The following is a 16,729-nucleotide window of genomic DNA, read 5'->3' as shown; positions in this document are numbered from 1 at the left end:
AAGCGAGGGGGGTGGTGGTGGGGGAATAGCTGGGTTCGCTACCTTATGTTATTTGAGAAAAGCCAGGTAGGTTTGCTACAAGAACCTTTTGCTCAATTGTTGACTTAGAAATACATGAATGACTATCTTTGTCTTTTCTGGTTTTCCAAAATGTCTAGTGGAGAGGCAGTCACAGACTCATCATTATTAATGGGAGAAAACCTGAGACAAAAGTGTTTTCTTCCAAGTATGTCCTAGACCTTCAAGCTACATAAACACCTTGAGAGAAATGAGGGCAGAAAGTTAAACAGTTGTATAAGAAAAGTGCATTGTTTCCAATTTAAAGGAACAGAAATCTCTCTTCAGACGTACACTTAGAAATAATGTATATTTTCCTACAAGAGGGCTGGAAAAAAAGCTTCAAAAGATTAACTTGATCGCAAGTAGCATTACCATAATAGTTTGATGTTGGATGAAGCCAGGCACAGATCTTCTTTATTCTCTAGTTTTTAATTAAAGACTAGGAAAAAAACCCCTAAAATAATTAGTAGTAAGCATGAAGAAGGGAAAACTAAGAAATTATAACAAAACGGGATTTTTTCTGTTTAGTATCTTAAACATGATTTGCATCCTATTTTTAAGGTAAAGGGAGATCACTGTGCTCACTTATGTAGATAAGTGAGCAATGATGGCCTCATGGTTAAGACAGAAGACTAGGAACCAGTGAATGAGGTTCTGGGGAGTCCTGGGTCTCCTGCTTGCCTGACATTCAGCACAAACCCCAAAGCTTTTACACCTACGGAGCAAACGTAATACCCTCCAGAAGGGTTGCGAACATATAAACTGCGTCTGGAAGACAGGGTGAAGTCCCTAAAGAGTTACAAAAATATAGGCATTAGCATAGAGGTATGTCACCTCATAGTTTGCGGTGAGTTGTACAGAAAAGCACAAACAGCCACCAAGAACAGTGATACCTCACCAGGGAAATCATCAATTACTCTCCTTCCTCCCTGTCCCTGGAGGGGATGCAATCCACCATTAAAGAACTGCTGTGTTTTCTCTGAAGATGCACCTTCCATTTAGAAAAAAACTTCCACTTCGAGGCCTTCCAGTTTCCTGCAAATATTTTTTTTTTTTAATAAAAAATAATAATCGAGTGTCTGAACTTCAGGACTTTGCATCGACAGCAGGTTTCCAAGCCCCGTAAGCGCCCAAGCCCCTTCGGCGGGGCAGCGCGCCGTGGATAGGGCAGGAACGGCGCTGCCCCAGCCCAGGGTGAGGGGCCAGCCCCGACCCCGGCTCCCCGTGGCGCACCTGCCCCTCGGGGGGAGGACGCCCGCCGCTGCTGAGGGGAGGAATCCGCTGGGCCCGGCGCGGCAGCAGCAGCAGCAGCAGAGGCCTTTCGGAGGGAGGAGGCGCGACCTCAGGCTACCTCCGGGACGGACCGAGGGAGCCTCGCACAGCACAGCAGCGCTCGGCAGCCTGTCCTGAGCTGACACCGGGCGGCCCCACTGCCCAGCCGCCCGCAGACACCCAAGTTTCGTGCCGCCGCTTCCCAGCCCAACCCAGACACATTAATCCCCCCCCCCAGCCCCCGCTCTCCCCGCAGCCTCCTGCGGCGCCTGCCTGCCTCCCCACTCCCTGTCAGCGGTTCCCAATAAACTTCCCCCCGCCTCCGCCGCCTCCTCCTCCTCCCGTGCCCTCCCCCGGGCGGCGGCAGCGGCCTCTCCGCCACCTCCGCACCGGCGCCCCGCAAAGCCCATCCGCCCCTCACACAGCCCCCGGCCCTACCACCGAGCACCCCGGGGTGGGGGGAAGTAGAGGGGAAACGACGAGAGGAGGGGGAAACCAAGGGAGAAGAAGGGGGCGAGGGGCGTTCCTCGCGCGGCAGCCAATTGGCGACGAGGGCGGGCGCGGGGCACGCCGGGAGCTGTAGTTCCCCGGCGTCGCCATTTTGTGGCGAGGGAACTACAACTTTCCCGTGGGCGAGAAGGCCCCTGCGCGCAGCCCCACCGGCGAGGCCAGGTGCTACCAGTGCGGCGGGATCCGTCCCCCTCTTCCCCGGTGCACGACCGATCCCGGGGGGAGGCGCGGCGGGGCCAGGGAGGGGGCGGAAGAGGAGCCCCCGTCAAACGGGAAGAGTGAGGAGACTGCTGCGGGGCGGGGAGGGGAGGGGAAAAAAAGGTGGGGGGGGGCAGGGCAGGGCGACGGAGCGTGCTGCGCGGTGAGGGACCGTCGCCAAACTCCCCGCTCGTGTTGTGGCGCAAGGGGCAGCAGCGACCTTGGCTGAAATGCCGAAAAAAGAGAAGGGGGAGGAGGGGTGAGGAGGGGTTGGGGGGGGTGGGGAAGGGAGAGCGTGTGACGCGAAACCGCACGAAGCTGTTTGGCGAGGCCTGTTGCATGCGTTGAAACGCAGGCGGGGGGGCCGGGCGTTGCGGCTGCCGTCCCGGTTGGGAGTTGAGTCCGAGGCCCTAAAGCCGGGTGTATGTATGTGTGTGCGTGCGCGTGTGCCCGTGTGTGTATATATATATACACACACGCGCGCGCACACACGCGCAGGCATATATATTATTAAAAAAAAAAAAAAAAAAAAAAAAAAGAAGGGGAAGAGCCAGGGTCCATTTAAAGTTGCTGCCGGAGAAGCGGTTCTCATTGGTTCGGGGGGGAGCCGGAGGAGCGGAGACACACACGGTGCGCGCAAGCCCTCCCCGCCGCCGCCGCCGCTGCCGGAGCCGGAGCCGCCGCCGGAGGAGCCGCCGGAGCCGGAGGAGCCGCCAGAGTTGTCTCTGCCGCTTTTTTTTTTTTTTTCTTCTTCTTCTTTCTCCCCCTACCCCCCCGCCCCCCGCCCTCCCCTCGCTGCTGCAGCGGCACGAACGTGACTGCCCAGCGTCGGCGATTATTTTTTTTTTCTCGTCTCCTCTCGGCCCCCTTTTTCCTTCTCCAAGATGTAACTACAGCCCTGACACTAAGGACCTGCAGATCGTTTAGGTGGCTTGGGAAAGAGAAAAGGGGATATCAAGGGCGTCGTGGGTTTTTTTTTTTTTTATATTAAGGGGGAAATTTTCCATTATAATGTTTCACTAAAGTGATTTTTTTTTTTTTGTTTCCTTCGCATTCGTCTATTTTTTTTTTCGTCCCCCATTTCTCGGATTTATTGCTAGGAGAATCACATTGTGAGGAAAGAAAGTCGGATTACAAGATACCACTACAAACAACCCCCTCCCCCCAGGATTTTTTTCGTGTCTTTTTTTTTTTTTTTTTTTAAATTGTCGCGGCTTTAATTCATGAAGCAATTGTCCCCTTTTGCAATCAGAATTTGGATACCAGAATGAGCAAAGAAAGACCCAAGAGGAATATAATTCAAAAGAAATACGTAAGTGGTCATAACATATATCGTTTGACTCCCAGTTTTAGGAAATGGCAGTGAATGTCAAGTTTATCGCTAATCCTTCAGCTATAAGGCTTTCGAAACAAATGTGGTACTGAATTTTATTTTTCTGTGGTGTGGTGGGGGAGTTTCAGAGGCCCCTCTTAACGGGGAAGCCGTCTATCCAGTTTGGTTATAAAACCAGATTTGTGTAGCGATTCCTCCGGTGAATAAATGTATTGACCTCAAATGACACAATCATCATCTAGTTTTAGATGAAAGGCGGGGAGCTCGGGGGCTGCCGCGAATCGTGTCACCAAACTGGCATTTTCAAGCGGTTTTATTAATAATGTGGGCTTTTGCATGCGAAAAGAGAGGGGGTGTGTGTGTGTGTGTGTGTGTATGTGTAAATATATATATATATTTATGCGTGTGTTTTTTATGATCCGGGTGAAGCGGCGGCGGTGGTTGCTGGAAGCCCTTTAAGTTGTAGCCGAGTGTCTGGTTATGGCGAGCTGGCTGCTCGCACTGCCGCATCCCATCTCCCTCCCGGACGCGATCGTTCGCTTCTCCGCCTTTGCGATAGACACCGGAGCCGGTCGGGGATCGCCTTCCGGGGGATCGCCTTGAATAATGGGGATGGGGGGGGGGGGAGTGTGTGTGTGTGGGGGGGGGAGGGAATGGCTCGGCACAGTTTTAAAATAATTCGTGATGATGGCTCGAAAATTTGGGCTAATCCGGTGCAGCCCCAGCTGTATTTCTGCCTCTCTTTATTCGACCGCTTAACCAATCCCTGGTAATTGTCTAATCCTTTAAACATATAAATGTGGAGGGATAGTTGGATTTTTGTTCGTGCTCCAGTTACGTTTTGATTGGCATAGGGGAGTTTTACGTTTGGAAAAACTGAGGGGATTAACCAAATATGCAGTAGAGCGAATAATGATTTTTATCTGCACGGTTTTTAAAAAAAAAAAAAAGAAAAATTCTCCATTTGAGGGGGGGCTATAAATCCTCGCTTTTTGGGGTGTGTTTGATGCGAGGCGTTTAAAGTTGCAGTTTATATCGCGCCTATCAACTGTGCCGATTTTTTTTTTTTTTTTTTTTTTTTTTTTTTCAGCGGGGGTGTGTGTGTGGGATGTTTCTTGGCAGGGAGGGTGACCTTCGGGACACTTTTCCCTCGCTATTCTATAGATTTGGTAAAAACTGCAGTTGACTCCAAGCTGACTGCCTCTATCGATTGCCCGCCCCGCTGAAACGCAGCCCAGGGAGGATTTGGGGGGGGGGGGGGAGAGGGGCAGGATGGGGCTGCGCGCTATTTCGGAGCTGCCCCCCCCACCTCCCCCCGAAATTTCCGAATTAAAATACATCCGCATTGCAGAGGAGCGGGGAGCCCGGGGGCCGGCGAGTTTAAAGTATTGCATCGAAACGGGGAACGGCGGGTGGAAAAGTCTGGCGAAACACGCGAGGCGTCCACGTTTCCCAGGCAGGCAGACAAAAGCGGGGAAACCGGGGGGGTGGTGGGGATGGTGGTGAGGGGGGAGAGGAAACCGCGGTGTTAATAATTAAGGAGGAAGGGGTGTGTGTGTGTGCGTGTGATGGAGGTGGGGGACAGATCGCCCCGAACTGCTGCTCCCGCGGCCGGGGGCGAACAATGCGGCGCCGCTCGGGGGCAACCGCCGGGCCGGTGGCTGAGAGCGCGGCTCCCGGAGCGGGGTTGGAGGGAAGAGGGGCCGGGGAACGCGGCGGGGCGGACGACGTGCCCTGCGCTCCCCCGCTTCCAACTTCCCGGCGGCCCTGATTTTTGGTTTTGTGTTTCTTTTTTTTTTTTTTTTTTAAAAAAAAAAAAACCTTTTTATTGGGGTTTTTTTTTGGGCTTCCCCCCCCCCAGTTATATTTCTGGCGGGGGCGGCGGTGCCGGCGGGGAGCGCTGGAGGCGGCGGTGGCGGCAGCAACAGGTTGCCGGGGCTGTGACGGGAGCCCGCGGGCCGCCGGCCACGCCGCCGCCCGGCCAGGTTCGCCCTGCTCCCGTGACGTCACAAAGGGAAGGGCCTGCGCGCCGTGGAATCTTCGTCGGCTCGGCTCTCCCCCCCTCAACACCCGCCGTGACGTCAGAGGCGGGGCGGGGGCGGGGGGGGGGGGAGGCCCCCCGGGGGCAGCGCTGCGGGGGGAAGGGGGCGGCCCGGGCCCCCCGGGCCAGGTGAGCAGGTGCGGAGCCGCCCCCGGCCCGGCCCGGCCCGGCCCGGCCGGTTTCGGGGTGGGAGGTTAGTGCCAACCGGCCGCCCGGGATGGGAGGGCCGGTCACGTCTCCGGGCCTGGGGAAGGCGGCGTGGCGACACGCGTGGCTCGTTTCCTCGCTGCCCGTGACCTTCGGGCGCTGCGGCAGCACGGCTGAGCACGCCGGGCCGCCGCCGCCGCCTCCTCGCCGGTGCCAGCCGGGGCCTTTTGTTGTCAGCCTGCGCGGCTGCAGGTGTGACCGGCAGCCACCGGGTCGGGGCCGCAACCGCGTCCCGGCCTCCCCGCGGGGCTGCTCGTCCCACGTCGGGGGCTGTTAAACCGCCACCCCCCGGTCCCGTCAGGCTTAGCCCCGCGGGTGACACCCCGCGCCCCTGGGGCAGGCCTCTGGGCCGGGCACCACCGCGGTGTTGGGCTTGGCCGCGGGACCCTGGTGTGCTCCCTGCCACCCCTGAGGTGAAGGGCTGTGCCCAGGGGTGATGGCTGATGTCCCACCGTGAGGAGCGGGGGTCTGGCCCGTAGCGTCTGTCCGTCCCGACACCCAGTGCCGCTTTGGTGGCCCCCGCTCCTTGGGTCGCTGTGGGGTGTCATACAGGGAGCTTGTTTAAGGCTGCTGCCGCTTTTTGGCATTTGGGGGGTAGATTCTGAAAGCAAAAAAGGTGGTTGAGAACAATGGAGTAAAAAGCCTGCGCCTTGCAGGCTGCCTGTCGTGAGGCTCGGCTCCCCACTTCGCAAGTAGTCGCAATTAAAAGTTCTCTTAAACTTTGAGAGCGTTACCTTCTGTGGCTGATAACCCAGGAACGAGGAAATCCGTGTACGCATCTCTTTTTAAGGGCTTTTAAAAACGCTATCACTTAATTTTTAAAAGAACTATGGCTGACTCATACAAATCTTTCTTCTCACTTTACCCTCCTCCTTCTCAAACATCTTTACATATCAAATATTGCCTTTTGGCTCAAGCCTCGGAAACTGACAGCTTTGTAAAGCATCAGCCGGAGAAGCCAGACTGCACTCAGTATGCGCTTGGAATTAATAGTTCTTAAAAGAAAAGCTTTGAAGTCTTAAGTGCAATTTCACAGGTGCATTTTTCTGCCCGTTTTTGTGATGCCGAAGAGCAAATCTTCTGTTCTTGCTGTCTTAGGTCTCGGAGTATCAGACCTGGATTACTGTCTTTAAATACCTGTACAGTTCTGCCACGGTAGCAGATGGCAAAATATAATTAAGGAGCAGTGTCACTACCGTTGCCTCGTGTGATTTGTCTCCTTGTCCTTGCAGAGGTAAAAGTGCTGTAGTCTGCCATGAGGTGACACGCTTCACCTACGGATGGCCTGGTAAGCCCTTCAGACAGCGAGAGGGCCGGCAAGGCCTGTCCGGGATTAGCGAGCTGCAGGCATCCCGGGAGAGCCTTTCCAACAACACTCACTACTGGGGTGTGCTTGAAGCGGGCTCTGGGAATTTTTTGGGGGGGCGGTGACCATGCAGCACCACCTCCTCCTGAGCAACGGACATTTGTGTATGGGGATCTGGCCCTGGGCACCCCAGGGCTTCAGCCCAACCCTCCTGCCCTGCTTTTTTGTCTTTTCCTGCAGGAATTTCCTCATTCCTCCCCCCTCCAGTTCCACAACTGACAGCGTACTTTAAGTTTGACCACTTCCTACAAGAAATAATGTAAATACACCGGTGGCAGCAGAGGTGGCATTCAGTGTACATTGCATCTTATTTCAAATAACAGCCTTCTGGAGCATTGTTGTCTATTTCAGGTCTGTTTCAGGCTTGCAGTAACAATTCCAGCAGCACAGCACGCTCAACTCTTTTCCCTGTGTGTAACTTCAGCTCATGGTGTAAGGATGCTGGCTGCACTTGAGATCTGAGTTTGGCTTCCTCTTAACCTCCTCCTGGTCTCTTCAGACTCCAGCATTATGTTGTAAGTGACTATAGGATGGCGTGTAACTAGGAACTAGTAATTAAAATCCAGGTTTGTTTTTGTTTTGGTATTTTTTTGTTTGGTTTGGTTTTTGTTTTGTTTTTAAAGGAATATTTACTTTTTGCAATCGACAAATGCTTTGCCCTGAGATACTAATGGCCTGCTGCTCGCTCTGATGGACTGTGAGCCAGGAGTCTGTGTAAAATTCTGTCCAGAATGAAATTACAATGAATCAAGGCCCCTGTGAAGAGTTTCTAATGTTCATTAAGCACTTTCACCTTCTCGTATAATAAGGCCTACTAAGCCAGCATTAAAAATATATTACCCCTTTCTTTTCTGTAGGTGTAAAATAACAGCTAATGTTATACATATGCTAAAGTGTGGTATAAACGTCAGCTGATTCTGTAAGGCAGCAGCATTCCCTCCATTTTATTGTTTGATGAAACAGAAAGAAGTCTAAATTACTCGCCTGAAGCTACGTACTGTAGTGGTGGCAGAGATGGAACTAATCTGTATTTCTGCAGCCTCCATCCAATATTGTATCGTGTCGCTTCCAGGCTCTTGCTACGAGGCATGGCATCTGCTATACAGGGACTAGTTTGCACAATTCAAACTTGAAGATTTTCCCCCTCTCCAGTTACTGTTAGAGAGCAACAGTATATTTTTAACATAATAATAACATAAAAGAGGCATTTCAGTACGGGTACTTGATTTTTTTTTTTTGAGTGATGATTGTACCCTGCAGCTGATAGAGACCAGTTGATACTGTGATGACTCAGCTGTGGGAGTATTACATAAAGTAGGTCAATTTTTAAATTTCATAGTCTGAAGCTAAAGAGACTCCAGGTTTAAAAGTTACATTTTGTTTATACGCATTACTGATGTTCCCTGGTTTGAACATAAACTGAAAGTTCTTGAGGAGGAGGGAAACGTTACTTGGGGTTGATTTAGGTTTGTTTTTTTTGCCATTTATATTGTAGTGATTGAATTCAATCAGCTTGAACTTGGGAAGGGAGGGAAAACACCAGCTGCTTTCATTTCTAAAGTTTCCAGTTTGCAGCACTCAAGTGGAATGGAGGCTTAAAGGTAATTTTAAAGTAGGGAAAGGAAAAGCAGAGACACGTTTATTATTTTTTTTTATTACAAGCACCCAGCTTTTGTGTGATTTAGCAGATGTGGAATTTGCAGAGGAATACATGCATTGCTGCGAAATCCAAATTTACATTTAAAACATTCTTGCCCCCCCCCCAGTCCTTTGCATGGCTTTCTTCCCAACTATAAATGTAAACCAAGTGTAAATGATGCATTGTTTGCCTTAGTGGGCAGACAGTCTGAAAACAATAGCGCTGATGGATTTGACTGCCTCTGTGTAAGACAAACGGGGACATTAACTTTCAAGTCTAATAATGTAAATTTCAGCGTTGCCAAACCTGAGCTTCCCTTAAATGTTTCCTGATGCTGGTGGCCCTAAATGTCCCTCTGCTGTGGGCCAAAACTTCAGCTGACAGTTTTTATGATCTAACTCTTCACCTTCAATACAAAGCCCCTTAACCTGTTGTTAACGACTTCAGAGAGAAGGGTAAAACGTACCTGGAGTTTAATGTCCAAGTGAATGATGGGGCATGGTACGCATATACTTTTTATGCTTACTACCATTTTTTATGTAAAGCATTTTTAAGTGGTAGAAAGCCACCAGGAAACTTAAAAGCTGCAAATCACTTGTAAAATTCAGGTCTAGTATGCGAGGAGTACTTGGCGCTGAAATTCAGATACAGGAAATAATATGCTTGCCAAAATGTATTTGGTGTTCTCTTAGATCTTTGATGGGTTGGTTGTTTTGCTGGCTCATTAATACTGGGACTATTGGATGTGATCCTTCTTGGTTTTTAACGGGCAGGTTTTATTTGGGAACTCTTGGTTTTCATTTGGAGGGGTGGGTTTATTTCAGTCAGTCACAAAAACGTTTTCTCAATGAATCAGTAGGTAGAAGGTTTAAAACCATTTGCCGTTTCACTTGCTTGGGTTTCACACTTTCCCTCGTGTAATGACATCCTGTTCTGATGTTGTTCCTTCGGTAATCCGGCAGAGTATTTCCAGTGGTGGGCTGTGGGAAAGGAGTAAACCCTTTAATTATAGCAGCGAGGGCTTGTTTGAAAATATGCTAGCTCTCTTTCCCTCCGTGCGTGCTTCCTTTTTGTCCGTCGCTTCCTTATCCAGATGAAAGGTCGGAAGCTGTAAAATGCTGCTGTTCGACTTGCCCTGCAAGCCACGCATGGCCACGATCGGCGGCGAAGCTGAGCGGTGGCTGAGAGCATCTCCACGCCAAACGCCGTCTCTGGAGGCTCTCTGCTGGAGGCGACGGCTCCCTGGTCTGCAGGCAGACGGGTGGTGTGAGTGTACCCCATCTGCTCCCCTGCAAAGTTTGTCGGCTTAATTTATGCTGCTGCAGGAAGCCGTGCAGAGTGACCAGCTTGGCTGAGCACAGAAGCAAGGGAAAAAACGCTCAGGTGGAAATTATCGTTCCATCGGTTCACATAGTGGCATCCGAAACTGCTTCAGCGTTCCTGCGGCTGAAGTGTCATCAACCATATCGCGTGTTTTTATCTGGGGGAACAATCAGGCATAAAAATGGGATTGTGTGTTTAAAAAAAATGCGTTGGAAATGAAATGAGAAACCTGTATTAAGGTCTCCACACACTTCCTAGCATCTGTGTCAGACCTGTGGAGCAAGGGTAGTTTCTGGTCTGGTTGGGTTTAGTGCCTGTAGGATTGCAACAGTTGCAGTCAGAGATTTTGACACTGCTAAAATCCATCTAGCAAAAATGTGATGATGCCCCCAGAAGAGTTCATACTTGCATCACTTAAGGGGCATCACTTAATCCTTTCTAAATGTCTCCTGTAGTGTGTAATCGGCTTGGTCTACCCTACTTGGGTTCTTGTGGTCTTTTCTACCAGGTTCTTCCCTTGATTTGCCCTGCAAAAAGGCAGCTTTGGATCTGTGGCTGTAACTATATTGCTTTTACTTCCTAAAGGCTAGAAGAAATGCAAATATTAAGAATCAAGCTGAGAAATTGACCTGCTGCCATGCTCCAGGGGGGCTTGGGGTATTCATGTCCCTGCACTCTGCTTTCAGTTCTTCGAGCTTGCCTTGCTGGGCTGACATCTTTTGGATGGTGTGATGGTTGCAGGAGATTAGCGTGTTTTGGCACATGCACGCTATGATGACTGGCTAACGATATTTATAAAGTTCAAAAATAAACCTTGGGAGCTTGTTCTGACATAATCTACTAATCTTAGTTTTGCACTTTGATACTCTGCTGTCTGAGCCAAGTCAGGATAACTATACATTATGAGCAATTCATTTTTAGCTTCGCTTGCAGATCAGTTTTGAAGCAATGCGTGCTTTTAAATTAAGAACGATGGGAGCGAATTTGGAGAAATTATTGGCTCTTTCAACTATATGCTTATGGAAATCAGCTCTCTGCCTATTTTTGAAACATTTATGTGAGTGGGAGTAGAGATGTGTGCTCCCCAATATTTCTGGACAATGTTCTGTAATGGCATTATGACTTGGTGGTTTTTTTCCTTCACTGCTCACAAGAACAGGGTGGTCTTCTCTGGCCTTTCCCACATTTGTATGTTAGGGGAAGGACTTTCTTTTCTCTTTTAAGATTGTGCTTTATTTTCTTCTGGATAAAAAAAAATCTACTACTGCTTTGGGTAAACTTTAAACTTGTGCTGGGCATCCTGTTAGTCACACTGTGTTCTGGGGAGTCCAACGAAGACAGTAAGCTTTTGAGGCTCCTCAGTTTCCCCTGGGCCCTGACAACTCCAGTTAAACAGATAATGACAGGTTTTTAGCTATGCTTGGGAATGGCCTGTTTTTTTAAGAAATACGGAGAGGAACTTGAAGATGTAAAGCAAGTAAATCAAGTGAATTGTTTTTTTTAAGAAATACGGAGAGGAACTTGAAGATGTAAAGCAAGCAAGTCAAGTGAATTGCAATGTACAAATATTTTTGGAGGTTGCTAATAATAAAGTGGACAGAAACCATGAGTCTTGGACAAGAGTCTGTCCAGGGTCTCACGCTTTGAGATGCTTATCATTATTTTTTTTTTAGTTGTGATGTTTAGCATTTAATTTTCTATGCTGTTCTGAAACTGGGAATCTTTATGCCCAAAAAGTACATAGTCTAGAAATTGCATTTAGAGCTTTAAGTTGCTGCAGGCTACTGCCATATGTTTATAGTTTTTTTTCTTTTTATAAGGTGCCTGTTAGGCAGACTGAGGGTGATTTAGAGAAGGGATACGTTTCCTTCTTTCTCGCTCTTTTTATTTCATGGATATTACTTTCAGCCAGTTTGTCCCACAGAGTTCTTTTTGGCACATCAAAGTTGTAAGCCAAATCTCTCAGCTGCAGCGTGCATGCTAAAAACCCCGCAGTACAAATTTCCAACCCTGCACGTATGCCAGATCAATTAACTTCTTAACTCAACTCGAGCTGAAAAAAAAATAGAACTGCTTCTGTTTTGGTTTCAGCCCTACAAAACTTGGTCCAGACTTTGAGTTTACAAAACTCAAAGCCAAGCAAAAAGAGGGTTCTCTGTTATTGTTTGTAAAGCGGACTGATAACTAAGCTAGTGTTGTATGTACATGGTTCCTTTTTGGTCAGTGTTCCAAATGACCAGCCTTAATGTGACTGTTTTGCATAAAAGGATGACATATATGGATGCCCGAGATGCGGTTTTCTGATTGATACTCACTTTTTTCCCTCCTCTCGAAGCGTAGTGATAATGATGAAAGTTCTCATGGCTTGTTGCCATTGTGCAGACTGGCTTTCTGAGACCAGGGAATGTCCCTTTCAGTTTTGGATATAAAGCAGAAGTTAATGTCTTGGGATACTACTTCCTCTCTTCATTTCTTAAAAGCTGTGCTGCACCCGAGGAAGATTGTAAGAAGGAGGTAGTCTTTCTGCTACTGAGGCCTTTATCTTAAGTTTGAAAAGCGCTTACCAATGTAATTTTTTTTGTTCTAGTTATTCAACATATAATGGGGACACAGTAATATCACTTTGTAAGACAAGAGGCTTCATGTTACTTAAAAGCTGGAGCTACGGCATGTTACAGTAACTGTAACTTGTGAATTATTTATAACTTGAAAGAAATAATGGTTGTCCTAATGGCAAATAACTTTGAAGCTGGCTTTTTTGTTTTTCAAGTCTGTCTGTGATGCCTTGAACCAATAAAAACTACATAAACAAGAAGTAGCTGTTGAGAGAAGCTGTCCTGTCCCCTTCTACTGTTCCCTTCTTCCTGTCTGTGGTGGAAATGCCCTGTGTGTAGCTTTGGGTTTTGCCTTCAGTAACAACATTGTCAATGTGGAGACCAGTAAGGTGCCTAATACAGTGTTTTTATGATCATTTTACGCCTGCACTGCAATCAAAGAAGCAGTTTAGCCTTCCTCTGGTTGCCTGTTCCCTCTCTCTTCTGCAGGTGATAGCTCCCACCACAGACTGGAGACTTTCCAGGTTAAAACTGAACTGGCAAAATATGCTTGGTTTTTAATGTGGATTCATTTAATATTGCAGTTTGTGATGTAGCTGTAAAAATACTGGGTCTGGGGAAGGTGTTGCAAGGACACAAATGAAGTGGCAAGGGAGGGGTTTGATTGCTTCTGTTAGCAATAGTGTGAGCTTAAATGGGCTGTGAAATTATGACTAAATAGGAGTCAAGATATATGTTTTATTTCCTAGCAAACAAAATTAGCTGTCCTTGTCTGTTCCAAGGATTGTTCGGGCATGGATTTTGTTGTACTGTCCTACTGCTGGAAGCAGAGTGACTATTAAATAAGGTTGAAATGAAGTTAGGCCACGCAGGTGAAAATGAAGCTGAAGATGTTTGTGCCTGTGGTCATGGTAGTGCAGTAGACATTTCCCAAGTGCTAAAAGATGTTAGAAGAGAGTTAAAAATGTGCTACCGTTGTTACTTGGATTTGAACATTTTTAAACTTAAACAAGAGAAGAAAAAAGGGGAAGAGAATGAAATTAAGATAGCTATGCTACTGGAAGCTGGTTCCACTGCTGTGGAAGAATGGCGGTAGAAGAAATACTTCTTTTAATTCAACACCCACGTGCACCCATCCCACAATACTCCAAAAGAGCTCCACCATGGAAGTGAAGCCATTGTACCATTCTATTTTATACAGCAAGGACCTGCTTACAGAAGGGAGTTCCTCCAGAAATTTCCGATGGCTTTGTTTGTTTTATCTTGTACTCCTGAAGAATAAGTTCAGGTAGCTTCTCTTGTTAAAACCGCTTGTGTCTATTGAACGTGCAAGTGGTGTATTGCTGATGTATTTTTGCCCCAGGTTTCCAGGTAGTGTGAGAAGGCCAAACCATGTCAAATCCAGAAGCTACCAAAAAAAAAAAAAAGCTTTCCTTTAAATGTGGGAACATCAGGATGTGGCATCACTTGCCTCTTTCTCACCGCTGAAGCCAACACTGATGGCCCTACTGATCTTTCCTTCATTGTGTAGTGATTTGGACATAGCAATACAACCAAAGAGCTGCATATGAAATAGGGTCACTGAAATTATCTGGCTTAAAAAGTAGTTACACCAATGCTCTTCTTTCTTTCCCCACCTCCTCATCTTTAAATTGCCTGGTTTCAGTGCAAGCCTGCAAAGACTTTTTAGTGGCACAGTTCAGGGAGTGGTGGGTCACAAGGACCTCTTTGGCTTTCCTGCGGATTAAAAAGACATGTGGAACTGCACCCCCGGTTTCCGTCCAGCAAGGCGCTGTAGCACGTGCCTGTCTCAAATGTATGAATACTCTTACTGACGTCATTTGAAGTACTTGGAGCCTGTGAGTTAAGCACATGCCGAAGTGCTTTTCAGGGCTCGAGATTTTGCCATTCCTGTGTAAGAGTGTGTGCAAGTATTTGCAGGCAGGAATGCTAGTTTTCTAAGAGGGTGATAGCCATTTAATGGTTTTAATGGCTTTACTAGATGTAGTCCTGCTTTTTTTTTTTTTTTCCCCCTGAACTGTTTAGTTTCTCTTTTCCAGCGTCTTCTCTTAATATTGTATTTAACTGAAGTAACTATACTACTGTTCTTTCTCTTTTCCTTATTCTTTATTCTCTATTATAGTGTGCATGTGTGCATTTTACAGTTGACTCCCCTGCTCCCCCCTTATCTTTTAGTCCCATGCCTTTTTCTTTCTCTCGTTTGTGTGTACTTCTCCAGTTGGGCTCCTCTATCCACGTCGTCTCTGTCTGAGGAAATTACCTCTTACGAAGCTGCTGGCATCTCTTTGCAAGAAAGCAAAACAAACTGTTGTCGCAGTATTTTTTCTTTTCCTGAAGGCTGAAGGGGGAGATGAGGAAAGGTTCCTGCAGTTCATTTCAGGGGCAGCTTCGTAGGAAATACTTTGGAAGGGGAGGGATTGCACTGTTGCTACTTGTCTCTCAAGCCTGCATGCAGAATTTGAGTGCTGGTTATAGAAAATACTGGCTGTGTACTTAAATTATGCAAGGCTCAGCAAACTGTTAATGCGCAAATACTGTGGAGGAATAGTAGAATGTGGCCCTGCTCAGCCCTTTTTTCAGTCCGTTTATGAACTTTTGGGAAATCGAATCCTGCTGATGTGAGCATTCAGGAAAAGCTAATTTCATAATTCACATACATTAAAGGCTTTTATTTATAGAACATTAATATTCCTGCTCTTTCAGTCAAGAGCAGCATTATGTGACACAACTGACCAGTTGTCAAAACCAGTGCACAGCTTCCATTATTGAAAGGATCTTTGCAGTCTCCATTTAAGTAAGACCTTCCAAAATAACTAAAGGTGGTCAGATTTCTTCTAGGTAGGTTGGCAAATCAGGTATAATGAGTTCTGGGCCCTGTTGCTTTGGAGAGCTGGAATACAATTTTCAGCATAAATTTGTTAAGAAAAGTACGGTCTCTTGAAGTCTGCTAGGTAATATAATTGCCTTGTATCATACTTAGAATTTCATTATAATACTATTTCACCTGGCTCCTATGAAAGTTAGTGGTGTATCATGCAGAAGAAGAAAGTGTTTATGATGTAGGTAATCATGTTTTTTCCCCTCACAAGCATCTTTTCTTGTATTCTTGATGATTCCTCTTCCTTCTGTGGTGTCATTTTATGCCCGTTACTCTTGCAGTAAAGGATGCAGTGAAATTAATTCCCCATGGGCATTTTGGAAATTACTGGTTCACTGAATTGGATGGTGGAGGGTGAAGGGATAAACTATTATTCCCTTTTTTTTTTTTTCCTCACCAACTTTTCTCAGATCCTGCCAGGGATGAGTCTGTTGTTTTCTCTCCTTACAGCCAGCCCATCTCTTGGTGCATTATAACCCTTGGTCTACTCATGCCTGATGGCTGTGGAGGCCATTCCTGCTGGGCTCTGCCTCCTGGCCCAAATGGGACCAGGAGTGGCATTCCTGCACGCACGTCTGTCCATACGTGTCCTGCTTTTCCCCTGGAATAAGGTTGAGTTGACCACAGGGATTCCCTGGCAAGGTGGTCAGAAGCTTTTTAGCTTTTTGGAAGCTTTTTTTTTTTCTGGATATGCCTTTGCTTCTTTCTTTGCTTTCCATCCTTTTTGTGTCCCTCTTCACCTTGCATAGCCACGAGTAGTTATGTGGTAGTGACTGAGGGACCGCCTGGTTGTCCGCTCTGCAGAATCCGTCTCCTTCACACGAGCCCTTTTCGGAGGTGCTTCAGAGTGTTGTCATTTTATCGCCTGCACGCTACAAGCATGAGTGCAGCTACATCTGGGACTTTGTCAGGGAAACGTGAGCATGCTCAGCTCTGGAGAGCTAACCTGCCCTCCGGCACAGTTTGTGAAACCAAGGTTAGTATGATGTGGGAAAAACGGCCAGGATATGTATCCATGGTTTGGTTGGAGTTCTGCTTGCATGGAGGATGGCTTGTCCCGAGTTCCCGGTTAAGTCCTACCACTGTCCCTGTCTTTAGCCATCTTGGCAGTGTTTTTGCTGCTTTTACTTTCGTGTGCTCCCTCAGTCATAGTGTTATGATCATGCCTTCAGAACATCAGCTACAGCTTGGTTGACAGGCATGATAGCTGAGGAGGAAAGCGCTTCTTCATCTTTTACAATGGAAGAATATACGTGAGCATGCTATACTGTTGTCTGTGGAAGAAGACTTTGAAGATGTCTGTTCAGGCATGCTTTTGAAGGTGTT

The 16,729-nt window shown here is 47.5% G+C and overlaps 1 protein-coding gene across 1 annotated transcript in view; it reads left to right on the top strand.

Annotated features, from left to right (window-relative positions):
- The first annotated feature begins 2,865 nt into the window (after positions 1–2,865).
- The window catches only part of JARID2 (jumonji and AT-rich interaction domain containing 2), a 224,916-nt gene continuing 211,052 nt past the window's right edge, over positions 2,866–16,729 (top strand). The window contains exon 1 of the mRNA XM_074146241.1: positions 2,866–3,352. Within this exon, the coding sequence (XP_074002342.1) occupies positions 3,308–3,352 (45 nt within the window). The 5' untranslated portion in view covers positions 2,866–3,307. The remainder of the gene's footprint in view (positions 3,353–16,729) is intronic.

This window comes from Numenius arquata, chromosome 4 (genome assembly GCF_964106895.1).
Source record: "Numenius arquata chromosome 4, bNumArq3.hap1.1, whole genome shotgun sequence".
Classification (NCBI taxonomy): Eukaryota; Metazoa; Chordata; class Aves; order Charadriiformes; family Scolopacidae; genus Numenius; species Numenius arquata.
Note: the sequence above shows the minus strand (reverse complement) of the source record. Positions and strands in the feature narration are given on the sequence as shown.